At 48.6% G+C, this 13,529-nt stretch overlaps 1 protein-coding gene and 2 non-coding genes across 3 annotated transcripts; all 3 read right to left on the reverse strand.

Annotated features, from left to right (window-relative positions):
- Positions 1-7,565: 7,565 nt before the first annotated feature.
- Positions 7,566-7,638, reverse strand: Trnaf-gaa (transfer RNA phenylalanine (anticodon GAA)). The gene has a single exon. It is a non-coding gene; the product is annotated as a tRNA-Phe (tRNA).
- A 93-nt stretch (positions 7,639-7,731) lies between these two features.
- On the reverse strand, positions 7,732-7,804 carry Trnaf-gaa (transfer RNA phenylalanine (anticodon GAA)). The gene has a single exon. It is a non-coding gene; the product is annotated as a tRNA-Phe (tRNA).
- Positions 7,805-8,850: 1,046 nt separating this feature from the next.
- On the reverse strand, positions 8,851-13,500 carry LOC144154978 (uncharacterized). Its single transcript, XM_077686138.1, has one exon. It carries the CDS (start codon positions 13,462-13,464, stop codon positions 12,280-12,282), a length of 1,185 nt encoding a protein of 394 aa, XP_077542264.1. The 5' UTR covers positions 13,465-13,500; the 3' UTR covers positions 8,851-12,279.
- Positions 13,501-13,529: the final 29 nt, after the last annotated feature.

Consider the following 13,529-nt stretch of genomic DNA (forward strand, 5'->3'; position numbering starts at 1 on the left):
TACAGGACGAGATGCTCACGCATTCCCAAAGTTCGACCACTGAATCTGCAATTATTTTTTGGGCTACTTGAACGGGAAAATTTTGGTCGGTCTGTCTGTCCGTCTGTCACTCGATTCAGCCAGCCGGCCAAAGTGAAACATTGCCTGCGCAATAGTGGTATATACTCACAGCCAAATCTAAACGTATAAGTCCGATCTTAATGTTCATACTTGTCAACATTGTTGAACAAGAACAAAACAATACGCAAACATAAGGCCGAAAAACAATACAGGAGTGATATTTGCAGCGTTCCTTTATTAGAAAATTAAAGATGCTTGCTTTTTGCGATAGCAAATAAAATACTACATCAACTACAGAAAACGGTCGCCTGCTGTGGCCCGCGCTACCTGGCCGAATCCTAAAAATCAAACGGCAACAGCAACGAAAGGTTCCACTATATAGGTTCCGCATTCAGCTTGGAACGATTGTGGGGTGGGGCAACGTGGTTCTATAAACGTTGTAGTCGGGTCCCTCGATTTACGCGCGTCTCCGCCGTACGGCAGCGCTTTCATCGAGGTACCGGACCGGGAGCAGTGGAACGCGGTAAATTTAAATTGACTTGAGCAAACCTTTAGCGCGTTAACTTGGAAGGAACGAGACGGGCGAGGAACAGCATCATGGGTGAGCGGGAAAGCGAAGGGATGTATTGCATTTACTTGCCAGGAGCGCCAGTCGACTGTCGTCTTGCGTCGACATTTGCAACGAAAGGAGCATGTACACGGCCATTTTTGTTTTGTTTTGTTAGTACAGGCAAAGCTTATAAAAGTAGCACTGAGCTAAATATAGTTTGCTTACTTGCCAATGAGTCGTCATAGTCGACCTCAGAAAATTGTCGGGTACGATAGTGCAAGGGAAGCCGCTCTTTCGAGCGCACCTTTCTTGTTAAAAAAAGGCATGTAAGTCGGCCGAAGAAACTCAGAGCACATCCTCCACATTCTAGACTTTATTCTGGTCAGGTAAGTTGACAATGCTTATCGGGAAGGCGTTCCAGCGAACGCCGCCCGCTCTCACCGAATCACCACAATTACAGCGCATGGGTCGAAATGTCCCCCCTACGAGTAACTTGACATCGCAACACATATTTTCTCCCACTTTTCACCTTTCAACATAGTAAAATTACCGCCGGTGCCTGAACTCTTCTGCAGCCCAGTAGCAGCAAACCATCGTCACGTGCAAACAGCGGCCGAGCTGCAGAGCCAAGTCAGTCGCGGGATGACAAAGTTTCATCACTCACGCGGCATTGTGTTGACTGCTGCCCTGTGACATAGAGGCACAGGGTAACCGAAGAAAGTGTTTGCTAGATAACGAAGCAACTACTTCTGCTAATCATGCGGAAGGGAAGAGGGGCGGAAGCGAAGTCTAGGGGAGCTTCTAGGCGGGGAACAGTTTCCAGTATACACTGTAGAACTCGTGAAGGAAAGAAAGCTTAGGTAAGCCTCCCAGCGATTCGCTGCATTGCGAGAAGTGGTAGAAGTCGCGCGGCTTTTGGCGCCCCCAGGAGGCCACTAGCAACAACGTGGTAGCAACGGGAGTGAAAGGCAGGTCCACAGAAGACCTAGGTGACGGCACGGCCCAGCTGATATCCAATGGCTGACAGGCGCTGATGAAGCAGACGACAGTAGAAACGAGTGGAAACAGAAAGTAGGCGCGAGTGAAGGCGGAAAGTGTGCGTACATTTATTTATTCGTTTAGGCATATTGTCGATCTCATCAAGGATTTTTGCAGGAAAGGCATGTAACGTTAAGTTGCAGAGTAAATACACAAGAAACACGCATAGCAATGCAGCTAAAAGATAATGACCTAGTAACAGATCGAATAGATTTTAAATTTAGGACAGTGCACGGAATTGAAACTTGTGAGTTCGCAATAGTTTGCAAGAATAAAAAGAATTCAGCGACTTGAGCAAAAATAGAGCATTGGTTGGTATTCACGGGGGTAGTCTAGAATCCTAGAACATGTCGGTACTGGAAATGTGATATTAGAAGCAGTGAGAATGGCGCATCGAAACTTTTAATCAGCGAGCAATTGAAGTCAATGAAATTAACGTGCAGGCATCGGTGCGTCAGGGCTGTGCATTGTCGAGCTATTTTGGCGGGATAAGTAATACCAAGTCTTTTCATGCTGTCGGTGAACAAGTGATACACCTGTCGAACATGCCTGTTTAAGTGGACTTCCATAGAGTTTACTGGCCTAAAATGTCATTCTGGAGCGAATGGACAAACGCGAATGACATCCTCCAAGGAGCTCACTTGAAGCTGAGTGTGTTCCTTAAACACATCTTCCCCGGGCCGGCTTGCAGAGTGAGTACTCTCGTCAGCAGGGATCTGAATATCAGAAAATAACATAAGCCAGCGGTCGTTGATATATAGATATAAGTAATTTTAAATGTTAATTATGGATACATTGCTGATTTATTTTTACAAAAACAGAAGCAGCGATGAAAAACAAGAACGTATTCTCTCTCACAACGACGTGCCAGTGCCGCCTGGTGGGGTGTTGCTCTATGGCAACCATTATCTGCGACGTTCACGCAGGCGGTTTGTTGTGGCTTTATGGTTGTGCTCCCGTTCAAGCCCAGTCTGTTATAATCCACACTGTGTGATGATTTTCTCTCGATAATAATGCTGCGGCGACTCGCTGCGCAACGAATAGCAGTGACGATATGACCGCCGGTGTTTGTTCGCCGTTCCCACATCGTTTTTGTGGACTTGTGCTAGGCGCCGATTGCTGCTTTGTTTTGAAGGTACGTTGCGCTTGCTGTGAACACAGAGACGGGCATGAAAAAAAAGTAGTCTTTCACGAGAAGACGGCGCACTAACAACTGATTTATTCGGAACAATACAAGGAGGGTAAACCTTTTAGGACAAAAGTAGAGGACAAAGGTACTTGGCAGAGGAGTGTTGCCACTTTCCTCCAGGGGCACTTAAAGAAGTTACCAATTGATGCTCCCTTCTTGATAAGAAGCTCTGATGAAGTTGTGGACTATCTAAGGGACAGCCCCGGTATGAACTGGTTCTCAGTTGACGTGCAAGACCTATTCTACAGCGTACCCCAAGACAATGTTTTGTTAGCGGTGGAGCAAAGTATTGATGTTTATGGGAATGTGCGATTCCAAAACGAAGTGGGTCTTTCCTCCACGAACTTCTTGTGTCTACTGAAATTGTATTTAGACTCGTACATTTGTCACCAAGGGTTTGTTTTCTCGCAAAAGGATGGGGCTCTTTCATCGCTCCAGTGCTTTGTGACTTATACCTTGCGCGTGGCAACAGAGAGCTGCAGGATTCTTTGAAGGCATTCCAGGTGTATAAGTGTTTTCGTTATGTTGACTATTTTCTAGTGTGCATACCATCCAGTAGCAACGTTCATGATGCTTCTATAGGTATTTTGGAGATGTTTAAGGCTGCCCACTGTGGTCTCCAGTTTACATATGAACTTCCTGTCAACGCCTGCTTGCAATTTCTAGATCTTTCCCGGCCGCGGCGGCCGCTTTTCTGATGGAGGCGAAAAGCAAAAACGCCCGTGTGTACGAGATTTCGGCGCACGTTAAAGATCCCCAGGTGGTCAAAATTAATCCGGAGCCCTCCACTACGGCGCGCCTCATCGCCTGCGTTGCGTCGGCGCGTTAAACCCCACAATCAATCAAATCAAATCAATCAATTTCTAGATCTTAGCCTAAAAAAAATGCTCGGAACACACTTGCTGGTCCTATCAAACCCGGTGAGAAAACGGCTTACTTCCTTTCGATTATGCCCATACAAAGTTATTCAAGCGTGGAATCGCGTTGTCGTGTCTTTCGAACGCGGTCAAAAAATCCTGCCACCACCGTATCACGGAAAGCCTTAGCTTCCAAGTCAGCCGGCTAAAGAAAAGAGGTTATCGAGACGCGTTGCTAATTCCTGTTGCAGAAAAAGTCCTGAGAACTGTTGTCAAAGGAAAAGGTGTAGAAGTAGGAAGTGTGAAAGAACGCATTCGACCTGCCGTCTTGATACGTTCACGGCGTTTCCCACAGGTTAAAAAAAGTCGGGGGAAAGCATAAAGTACCAGCTGTTTTCACTGCACCTTTAAAGCTCGGTGGCCTTTGTAAGGCTTTGCAGTTAAGAAAAGAAAGGGGAGAATCCAAGGCAACATGCACGATTCGGCATGTTGTATATAAGATACCTTTGTTTTGTGGTCGTTTCTACATCGGACAATCAGGCCGACGTATCAACGAAGGGGCGCGTGAACACAGATATGCCTGCCAACAAGTCAGCACAGTGGAAAATCTTGCAGCACATCGTGCGAGGTGCAAGTGTGAGGTCTCATTTGACAAAACCACCATTTTGTTCCGCGCTAAAGATAGAATGTCCCGGGAGATTTACGAAGCGTTTTAAATGATTTCAGGACGTGAGGGTGAATGCGTGAGCACCCCTTCGATTGCGCTCGCCCAGCGTGAGATTAAGTTTTTAGAATCTTCTAACGACTGCACGTGGAGCCGCTTCAACCACCACTATCTTTTTATCTCTTTTTATCTGTATATTTCACCCGTCTGTCTTCCCCTCTCCATCTACCCGGAATCGTTTGTTGCATTCTGTGTTTTCTATATATATGTTTTTGTATTGTTCCGAATAAATCAGTTGCTAGTGTGCCGTCTTTTCGCGAAAGTCTACGTTTTATTCCCATGCCCGTCTCTGTGTTCACAGCAAGCGCAACGTACCTTCAAAACCATGTTACACCAACTAGCCCGACATCAAGCTTTACTGCTGCTTTGTAGTTGTTGTGTGGGGCTAACCTTTTTTTCGTCATGCGTACTCTTTTTCCCATTCTCGCCCTATGTAACGAAGTTCTGCGAAGCATGGGCTGTTGTAGTGCACTGCCTGCGTTTGTTGTGCGTGCTCGTGCTTCGGAAATGGCAGTGAAAGCGAAGAACGTGATTTCACGGAACTTGGACGAGCATCCAACATGAATAGATCACAAAACCATCGTAGAGTTTCTGGAAAATCGCAAGCTGTGCCAAAGCCTAACGTAGCACTGCATTAATGTATATTATAACTGGTGGCTGCAGGAAGCTTGTTTATTGCTTGGCTTGGCGCTCGGAGGTCTAGTTTCATTACAGGTCGCGAAACACAGGATGTAAAATGCGGAGCTTCTGCGCGAACGAGAATTGCTCAATTTTAGCAGCTCGTATTCGACCAAACTTTTATACCTATTGTACCGCAAGTGAACTTTCACCCGCGGCAGCTGTGATTCGCGGCAGCTGTGAACTAATTCACCAAATTGGCCTTTACTGTCCCTTGGGGTGTAAGCAGAATATCTGGTGTCGCATTATTAATGTTCATATTTGTGCAGGCAATATTTTTGTACACATAAATGCTGGACTATAGAAATCCATCCTTTAATTTGTTCCGACATAGGTGGCTGTGCAGTTAAAATTTGTTGTCGTTTTGGCATGCTACGGCCCCCGGGTCGACTTAAAGGGGTCGTGCAGACAAAACACAAGTTTTGTTCATTCGAAAGATTGCCTCGTTAGAATAATTCTGACATCACTTTTAACGTGCACTCCCCTCAAATAAGCTATGTAGTAAGAAAAAAAGGGAATGGTCATGCGACTCACTAGCTCATTTCCCGCAACAAAACAAATGATGTCATATGCCCAGCTGTGTGATTGGCTGAGGCCGGCAATAGCAAACGCAAATTACGCAGGGCTGATATAAGCTTGCCAAACGAGATATTTGCGGTAGAATGTAATGCATAGTCATTTTACAGCAGTAAGAATAGTGGGGTAAACAGTGCAAGTTACGAAAGTATACGTAAACATAACAATATCGATGCGTACTGCTGTTGGTACTGCGCGCACTATGCTTGTTTTAACTGCACAGCACTGAGGCGCTTTGGGGTTGTCTCAGACGACACGGGCCGAATGGCGTAACCAACGGTGTCTTACGTGACCATATTTATCGAGCGAACACCATGTTTCACGAAACGATTATTTTCTACTTTAACCAAAACAAGCCACGTACAAATACGCTCAAAAACAAACAAACGGCAGACAATGGTGGACAACGGTCCCCGGCTCCGTATGGTAGCTCCATCTGGGAGGACTGACGGTAAGCAAGGCTGCAGAGCCTAATGGCGCACTGGAGGTTCGTTTGATTACCCACCCTTGTGACTTTATGCCAGGCGTCACGAAAACACACCATCTGGGGGGAGAATCAAAATTTTGACCTAAATTCATTAATTTATCAGCGAATACAGCACCGTTTACTGCCGGACAAGCGCTGGGGCACTATTAAACACGAAATCTTTCGACTAAAACAAACTTGTATTTTCTCTGCACGGCCCCTTTAAATTACACTGTTTTCCACCACAACTTAATCCCGCACAGTCATGGTAAAATGAAATGCGAACGCGCAAATATGGACGGGAACACAAAAATAGTGCTATACTTTCTATGCAAGTCAAATTTCCTCATCACTTCATAACATCAGCAATGTTTATAAAGGTGACTTTCCAAGTATACCCCAACGGTGTCACTACGTGATCTTCACGCACCTAATTCTTCGATCTTGCGTGTTCAGGTTCAGGTTCATATATTCGAGGTCGCTTTTCATTTTTTCATGGCTGTACGCTTAGTTAACACAATCAAGTGTTTACATTGTTTCTAGCGTCAAAGAATGGGAATTTCAAGTAATTGTCTGAGGAATATTTATTCCAGCTATTGTCACTGACATCTCGGCCAAGGGCCCTTTATTTCGTCGTTTTAGCAGCAGGGAGCCCCAGGTAATTCGGGAAGCCCCAGCGCACTCAGAGTAAGTGCGATTAAATAGGTACGTTTTAGAGGCGTATGAAATAAGGCGTGCACTAGTGGTGCCAGGCTGGAAAAACTGCAGAGATGGCGCCCCACTCCCTTCGTCGGAGACCCGGCTGTTGCACCTCGCATGGGTTACCGAACTTGCCGCTGAAAGTTCTTTATGACTGGCAGGCCCGGATCGTTTTGTCCGCGGGCTGTCGCATCTCTCCCAAGGTTGACCATGTTAGCACGCGCTAGAACCAGCGGCAACCGGCTTCGCGAACTCGGCGAGCGCACGTGAACTGGCGAGAAGAACAGCACGCGAGAGATCACGCCACGAACGCTGTGCAGAGTGTTCTCGATGGTCGAGCTGGTCGACATCTGGCGCTCCCCACGAGGCGCATGCTTATGTGCACTCGGACTTTTTCCGGGGTATTTTCTTGCCAGCTACTTACGTGGCACAAACCCACGCGCTGGGCGCTCCTAACGAGGCAAACCACCACGAGCGCTCGGTCTTCTTTCTTGCTATTTTTTTCTGGTAACGCTGTACGGCAGAACTAAAAGCTTAAACGGCTATGCTGTTAAAAAGGAACCATTTGCCGAAACCTAGGATGGAACAAGGAACCTTTAGATCGTCAGGCTAACGCTCTCCCAAATGAGCCATTTCAACGGGGCGACGTTTAATACGCGTCTTCACGAAGACTGCTATCTCGGCGAACAAGTGAAATTAAATGCCACATGGAGAAAAATGAAAACGCATGCCGAAACCCGGGATTGAACCAGGGACCTTTAGATCTTCAGTCTAACGCTCTCCCAACTGAGCTGTTTCGGCGGGGTGAGGGCTGGCAGGTGTTTTCACGAGGATTGCAATGACGGAAAATGAGCGATATAAAATTAAGCGTATTCAGCAGAAAAAGGAAACACGTGCCGAAACCCGGGATCGAACCAGGGACCTTTAGATCTTCAGTCTAACGCTCTCCCAACTGAGCTATTCCGGCGGGGTGAGGGCTGGCAGGTGTTTTCATGAGGACTGCAATGACGGAAAATGAGCGATATAAAATTAAGCGTATTCAGCAGAAAAAGGAAACACGTGCCGAAACCCGGGATCGAACCAGGGACCTTTAGATCTTCAGTCTAACGCTCTCCCAACTGAGCTATTTCTTTTTTTTTTTTTTCTTTATTGCCATATTTTGACACAGCACTTGAACCAAACAAACCAAAAACAAGATAACGATAAAAACTGCTAGCCAACAACCTTGCTAGCAGAAAGCGGTTAAAATTGCTTCAGGTCCGTTAGCGACTCCATCACGGACAGCCACTCTGGAGGGTCAGGTTGAGCCCTCCACACTTCAATCATCAATCGCATAGTATCAGCAAAATACTCTTTTGAGCGTTTGGCATCAACGTCACGATGACGGATCGCCATACGCGACTTCCAAATGCCGTGCAAAGCCAGGACCATGACAAGGTCGTATGGTACCTCATTGTCGCTCTCAATAGGCAGGAACCTGATGCCATGTGCGTCCAGAGGGAAGTCCTTTTTTAAAGTCCGCTGAAGCACGTCCCAAAAAAATATCCCATCCCAGCACTCGAGGAACACATGTTCTACCGTTTCGGGTTTCTTTCACGGGTAGCATTCAACCCCCCATGGCATGTACAGTCTTTGTCAAAATTTTGTGGGCCACGGGAACCGTGGCAGGAGCAGGCGCGCGGTCGAGCAGGGGCGCTGCACTTGCCGCTGTTGGCTGGTTGCGCGGCTAAAGAGAGTAAGGGGAACTTTCGCGCTTCCTTTCGTAGTATATGGCTGTCAATATAAGTGCAGCGGGGCCGGCTTCTCAGAGCAGGCGCACTTCGCTTCAGCGCACGTACTTTCCGCAGCACTTGTCGCGCCGGGCACACTACAAAAGCAAGAGCAAAAGTTCCCCTCGCTCTCTTTAGCTGCGCAACCAGCCGACAGTGGCAAGCGCAGCGCCCCTGCACGGCCGCGCGCCTGCTCCGGCCACGGTCACCGTGGCCCAGAAAATTTTGACAAAGACTGTACAAACCCTTCTCTTTCTGCCACGTTTTTACAGGGAGGACACCCGCATGCAGTTTAAAAAAGAATGACTTAACCCATGGCGGTACCGCCATTCGTTTTACACGTTTGAGCACGTCCTGTCCTGGCCCTGCACGGTACATTGACCTATACAACGGCACAGGTAATGCAGTGTCAAGCAAATCACGGTACAACTTTTTCCGCGTAACACTAGATAAGTACTCTGTACTGAAACGTGCACGCAAAAACTGGGTCGCTTGAACCACTTCACGGAAGTAGCCCTTGATTACTCCGACAGAAAAGTGGGCAGACGTAACAACAAATTCAGGTAATGCCCTTGATAACTTCAGCTGACACACTGTGCGCAGGAAAGGATCGTTCACGTCACGAAAGAACAAAAAACGATTGGCGACTTGCCGCAAAAACAAATGGGACAAAGAAAGCCCCCCCTGACGCACGCGCCGAAAGAGATTCGTGCGGCTCGTCCTTTCCCATGTCGATTCCCAGATCAGCACAGCAAACACCCGGTGCAGGGCTTGTACATGAGAACGCAACCAGTGCAGCACCTGAAGTACGTACCACAGTTTGCTCATCAAAAATATGTTGCATACTGATGCTCTAGCAAACATGGAAAGGCCACTGCCTTTCCATTTCTCAGCTTTTTCGCGCAATTCAGCGGTCTGTCTGCGCCAGTAAGGGTCACTGTCTTCATAGTTTTCCAGGGGCACTCCCAAGTACTTAGCGGGCGTCGTCTGCCAACTGATACATTCAAACACACTAGGCGCGCTTTCCCAGTCCCCATGCCAAAATCCTAAACACTTTTGCCAGTTTACTCCGCTGGCACTATATTTACAAAACCGTTTCAGAGCGTTTACAGCAACGCTGATGCTGCTTCTATCAACACAAAAAAGGGCAATGTCATCAGCGTAGGCCAAGACACGCACTTCAGCTGACTCTAATCGAAACCCGTTGACGCTCTCACTTCTTATGATGCTTAAACAAAACGCTTCAATATATACACAAAAAAGCAACGGTGACAATGGGCAGCCCTGACGCACGGCTCGCTGAACCTGAATGGGTTTGCTTGTCGTTTTGTTTACAACAAGGTGAGTGCAACACCCATTGTACGCCATACGTACTCCCTCGCGTACAACAGATCCTACGTTTACATGCTGTAACATGTCTAAAAGGAGTTCATGGGATACCTGGTCAAATGCTTTTGCCAGGTCTATCTGGAGCATGGCCACAGCACTTCGCATACTGTCACAACATTCAAGAACACTTCTGGCGGTGTGAATGTTCGTGACTATTGACCGTCCCTTTATTCCACAAGTTTGGTGTGGTCCAACAATGTCTCTTATTACACTCTGCAAGCGGCTAGCCAATACTTTCATTAATATCTTATAATCAACGTTGGTTAAACTGATTGGGCGATAGGCAGATATTTCCCTCAGTTTATTATCGTCCTCCGATTTCGGTATAAAGACTGTGTGGGACACAAGAAAGGACGGAGGTAGTTCTCCTGTTTTGTAAGACTCGGCGTAAACTTTACGCAAAACAGGGCTTAGATCCTCCTTGAACTTTTTATAAAAGGCTGAGCTCAGTCCATCCGGACCCGGGGTCTTCCCTGGGCTCAGCTCGTCAATGGCTCTCCTTATTTCATCTACTGTTATATCACTTTCAAGACCTGCTGCTGTTCCTTCGCTCAGGCGCGGCAACAAACACATAAATTCCTTTTGGAACTGGACAGCATCGATATTCTGACGCGCGAACAACTTCTCATAGTAGTCACAGAAACTACGCTCGATGCTTGCATGGTCATTACACTTTACGCCATCGTACTCTATTTCCGCTATCGTATTTCTACGTGCGTATCTTTTCTCTGAACTGAGTGCTCTTTTGGTAGGCGTTTCACCGAGTAGGAACCGTTCAGCCCTTGCGCGTACAAGTGCGCCGTGATACTTTTCCTTATCTAATTCTTCAAGCTGCACCTTCATTGTTCGAATGTCGTCCTTGAACGTACCGGGCGACTTACATTCTTCTGTAACAAAAACATCAAGGCTACTTCGTAGCAGGGCTTCTTTGCATTTATCTTCATTTTTCATTGCCCCCGATCTTTCCAGGGCTTTCATTTTTACTTCTTGTTTGAAGAGTTCCCATTTACAAATGAAGTTCACTCCTTCATCACTACCGAAAATCTTTCGTGCGCATGTGTTTACTGCCTCCACGAAAGTTCCGTCTTCGACTAACTTATTGTTCATCTTCCATAAGCCCCAAGAAAAGGCATTTCGCCGCTTCGCGCTCCTACCGAGCGTTAAAGATACCAAACAGTGATCGCTGAACGAGACAGGTATCACACGGTATTCTTCACACTGCGGCAGTAGATCAAGCGATAAGTACACCCTATCAAGACGCGCATGGCTATTGCCTTGGAAATGCGTGTAGCGCACGGGGCCATTACTACCGACGCTATCACCAACGTCTTCTAGGGCGAAGTCTGCTACAATATCACTTAGTACTGCCGTACTAGCATCTCTAAAAGGTGACGGGCTACTTTTGTCGCGTGCAGAACACACGCAGTTAAAGTCACCCAGTAAAATTACCATCCGGTCTGTCTCACACCACTTTCTAATTTCCTCAAAAAACAACTTCCTTTCGGCGGCTTTGGTGGGGCCGTACATGCAAATAACCCGCCATTCATTTGATAACAAGGCCAAATCACACACAACCAACCGCCCCGAATCAGACGCAGTGACGGTATTCAGGGTGGCCCCTAAACTACGCCGTATTAACAGTGCGCAACCCCCCGAGAACCCGACTGCGTGAGAAACACAGACGTCATAGCGCGACATGAATGGCCGCACTATACGGTCCGTCTGATCCTCTCTCTCGACCTTGGTTTCTTGCAAGGCGACAATATCTAGATCCTCGTCTACAAGAAGGCGGTACAACTGACTTTGACGTCTCCGATCCGCAAGCCCCCTGACATTTAGCGTGGCTATGCGTATAGGCTTGCTTAAATAAACCATTCCAAGAAAGCAACGGGGATTACCGTGTAACACTTAAGTCCGTACATTCCAATAAAAAGCACTCCGCAGACACTAAAGAACTCACCCGCATTCCAAAACGCAACTACAACAAAAAAGAAAATGAAACACTCATACATACACTCATACATACATACATTAAACTGCAAATACTCTAAGCGCTTTTCGGGCACCACTAAACACGGTGCTATACTTGCCCCTCCCCCCTTCCCCACCCTAAAAAACACACCGAAAGGCACTTTACAGGCAACAAAGTCACCGGAGACGCTACAAAAGTACTCATTGGACCCACCTACGTAGTTCAGTTTAGTTCGCTCGCGCTTCGGTAGAGCAGTGCAACACCAGACACAGATCAAACAGTTGCCGACTACCTTTCGAAGCATCGTGGTGACTAGGTGGGCGTAGCCGGGGGCTTTGTGCGGTCTGGGGGGACGTTGGGCTTCGGCTTGAAGCTCGAACGTCTCACTATAACCGCCTTGGTAGGCGGCTCCTCGCTGCCGGGGAGTCCGTCGCCTTGTCCTGTGTCGTTGCCCTCGCGCTGCCGCTTTGCGGCGGCACCACTGAGGTCCATTTGCACGACGTCCTCTACTGTAGACGACGCCGCCGTCGTCCCCTGGCTTGCCGCTCCGGGGCAGCCAGCCTCCTTCGGCGCTACGAGTTGGGGAGGCGTCTTCGGCTGACCGGGCGGCTCCGTTTCAGGACCGCGCTGGCCAGCCTCGGCCTCGACCTGTTCCGCAGGCGTCTGCTCCTTTGCCGCCCCGCCGGTGACTCCTGCTGCGGTCTCCTCCGCGTCTGCCTCGTCCATGAGGTTTTCGCGGAGGTCCTCGTCCTTCGAAGGCCCGGTGACGCTAGCGTAGGACTTGACACAGGCTGCCGCTTCGTGCCCGTAGCGACGGCACGCCGAACAACGTGGCACCTTACACTCCCGCCGAACGTGGCCCTTCATGTTGCAGCGCAAACACTGCGGGGCCCTCCCGGTGACGACGACGAGGGCCTTGTCGCCCGCCACGCGTAGCTCGTGCGGCAGGTCTTCCAGAGTTACTCCGGCCTTCAGTTTCAGGGTCACCGACCGCAGCGTGGAACCTTTATCTTGAATTCCGTCAACGCGCCAACGCTCTCTGCGCACCTCACTGACACGCCCGTAAGGCGCCAGCGCAGCGCGCACTGCCTCGTCCGGCACGTTGTGCAGAAGCCAACGTAGCTTCAGACGCGCTTCCTGGTTGCTCGGGTCGATAACAAGGCAGCGCCTGTCCTTTACCTTGATGTCGCTTGCTTCCAAAATTTTCTTCACACCTTCCGCTGACTTAAACGTCACCGCCCAGACGTGACTCATCTGATACGCCCCCAATGCCAAAACATCGGGGAGCAGCGCCAGACGAGCCAACGTGTCGCGGAAATCCTCGACACGGTAGGGGCGGGCACGCATGTCCGCATGCAGAAACACCGTGTTTAGCACCGACTGTCCTGTAGGAAACTGGGGCAAAAGTACTTGGTAGTCCTGAGAATCCTGGGCAAAAATCCTGTTACCGCGGGCCGAAAGGCCCGCTGAAGCCGCTCCTTGGGCGGAGCTCGACATTCTGCGACCGCACGCTGGCGCAACCGGAAGCAGAATCCCAACTGAGCTATTTCGGCGGGGTGAGG

The sequence above is a fragment of the Haemaphysalis longicornis genome, unplaced genomic scaffold (assembly GCF_048455015.1).
Source record: "Haemaphysalis longicornis isolate Haplotype H1 unplaced genomic scaffold, Haemaphysalis longicornis Haplotype H1 scaffold_1, whole genome shotgun sequence".
Classification (NCBI taxonomy): domain Eukaryota; kingdom Metazoa; phylum Arthropoda; class Arachnida; order Ixodida; family Ixodidae; genus Haemaphysalis; species Haemaphysalis longicornis.

What these genes read in the sequence shown, in the direction of transcription:
- LOC144154978 (XM_077686138.1), bottom strand. Translation starts at nt 13,464, where the DNA reads ATGTCGAGCTCCGCCCAAGGAGCGGCTTCAGCGGGCCTTTCGGCCCGC.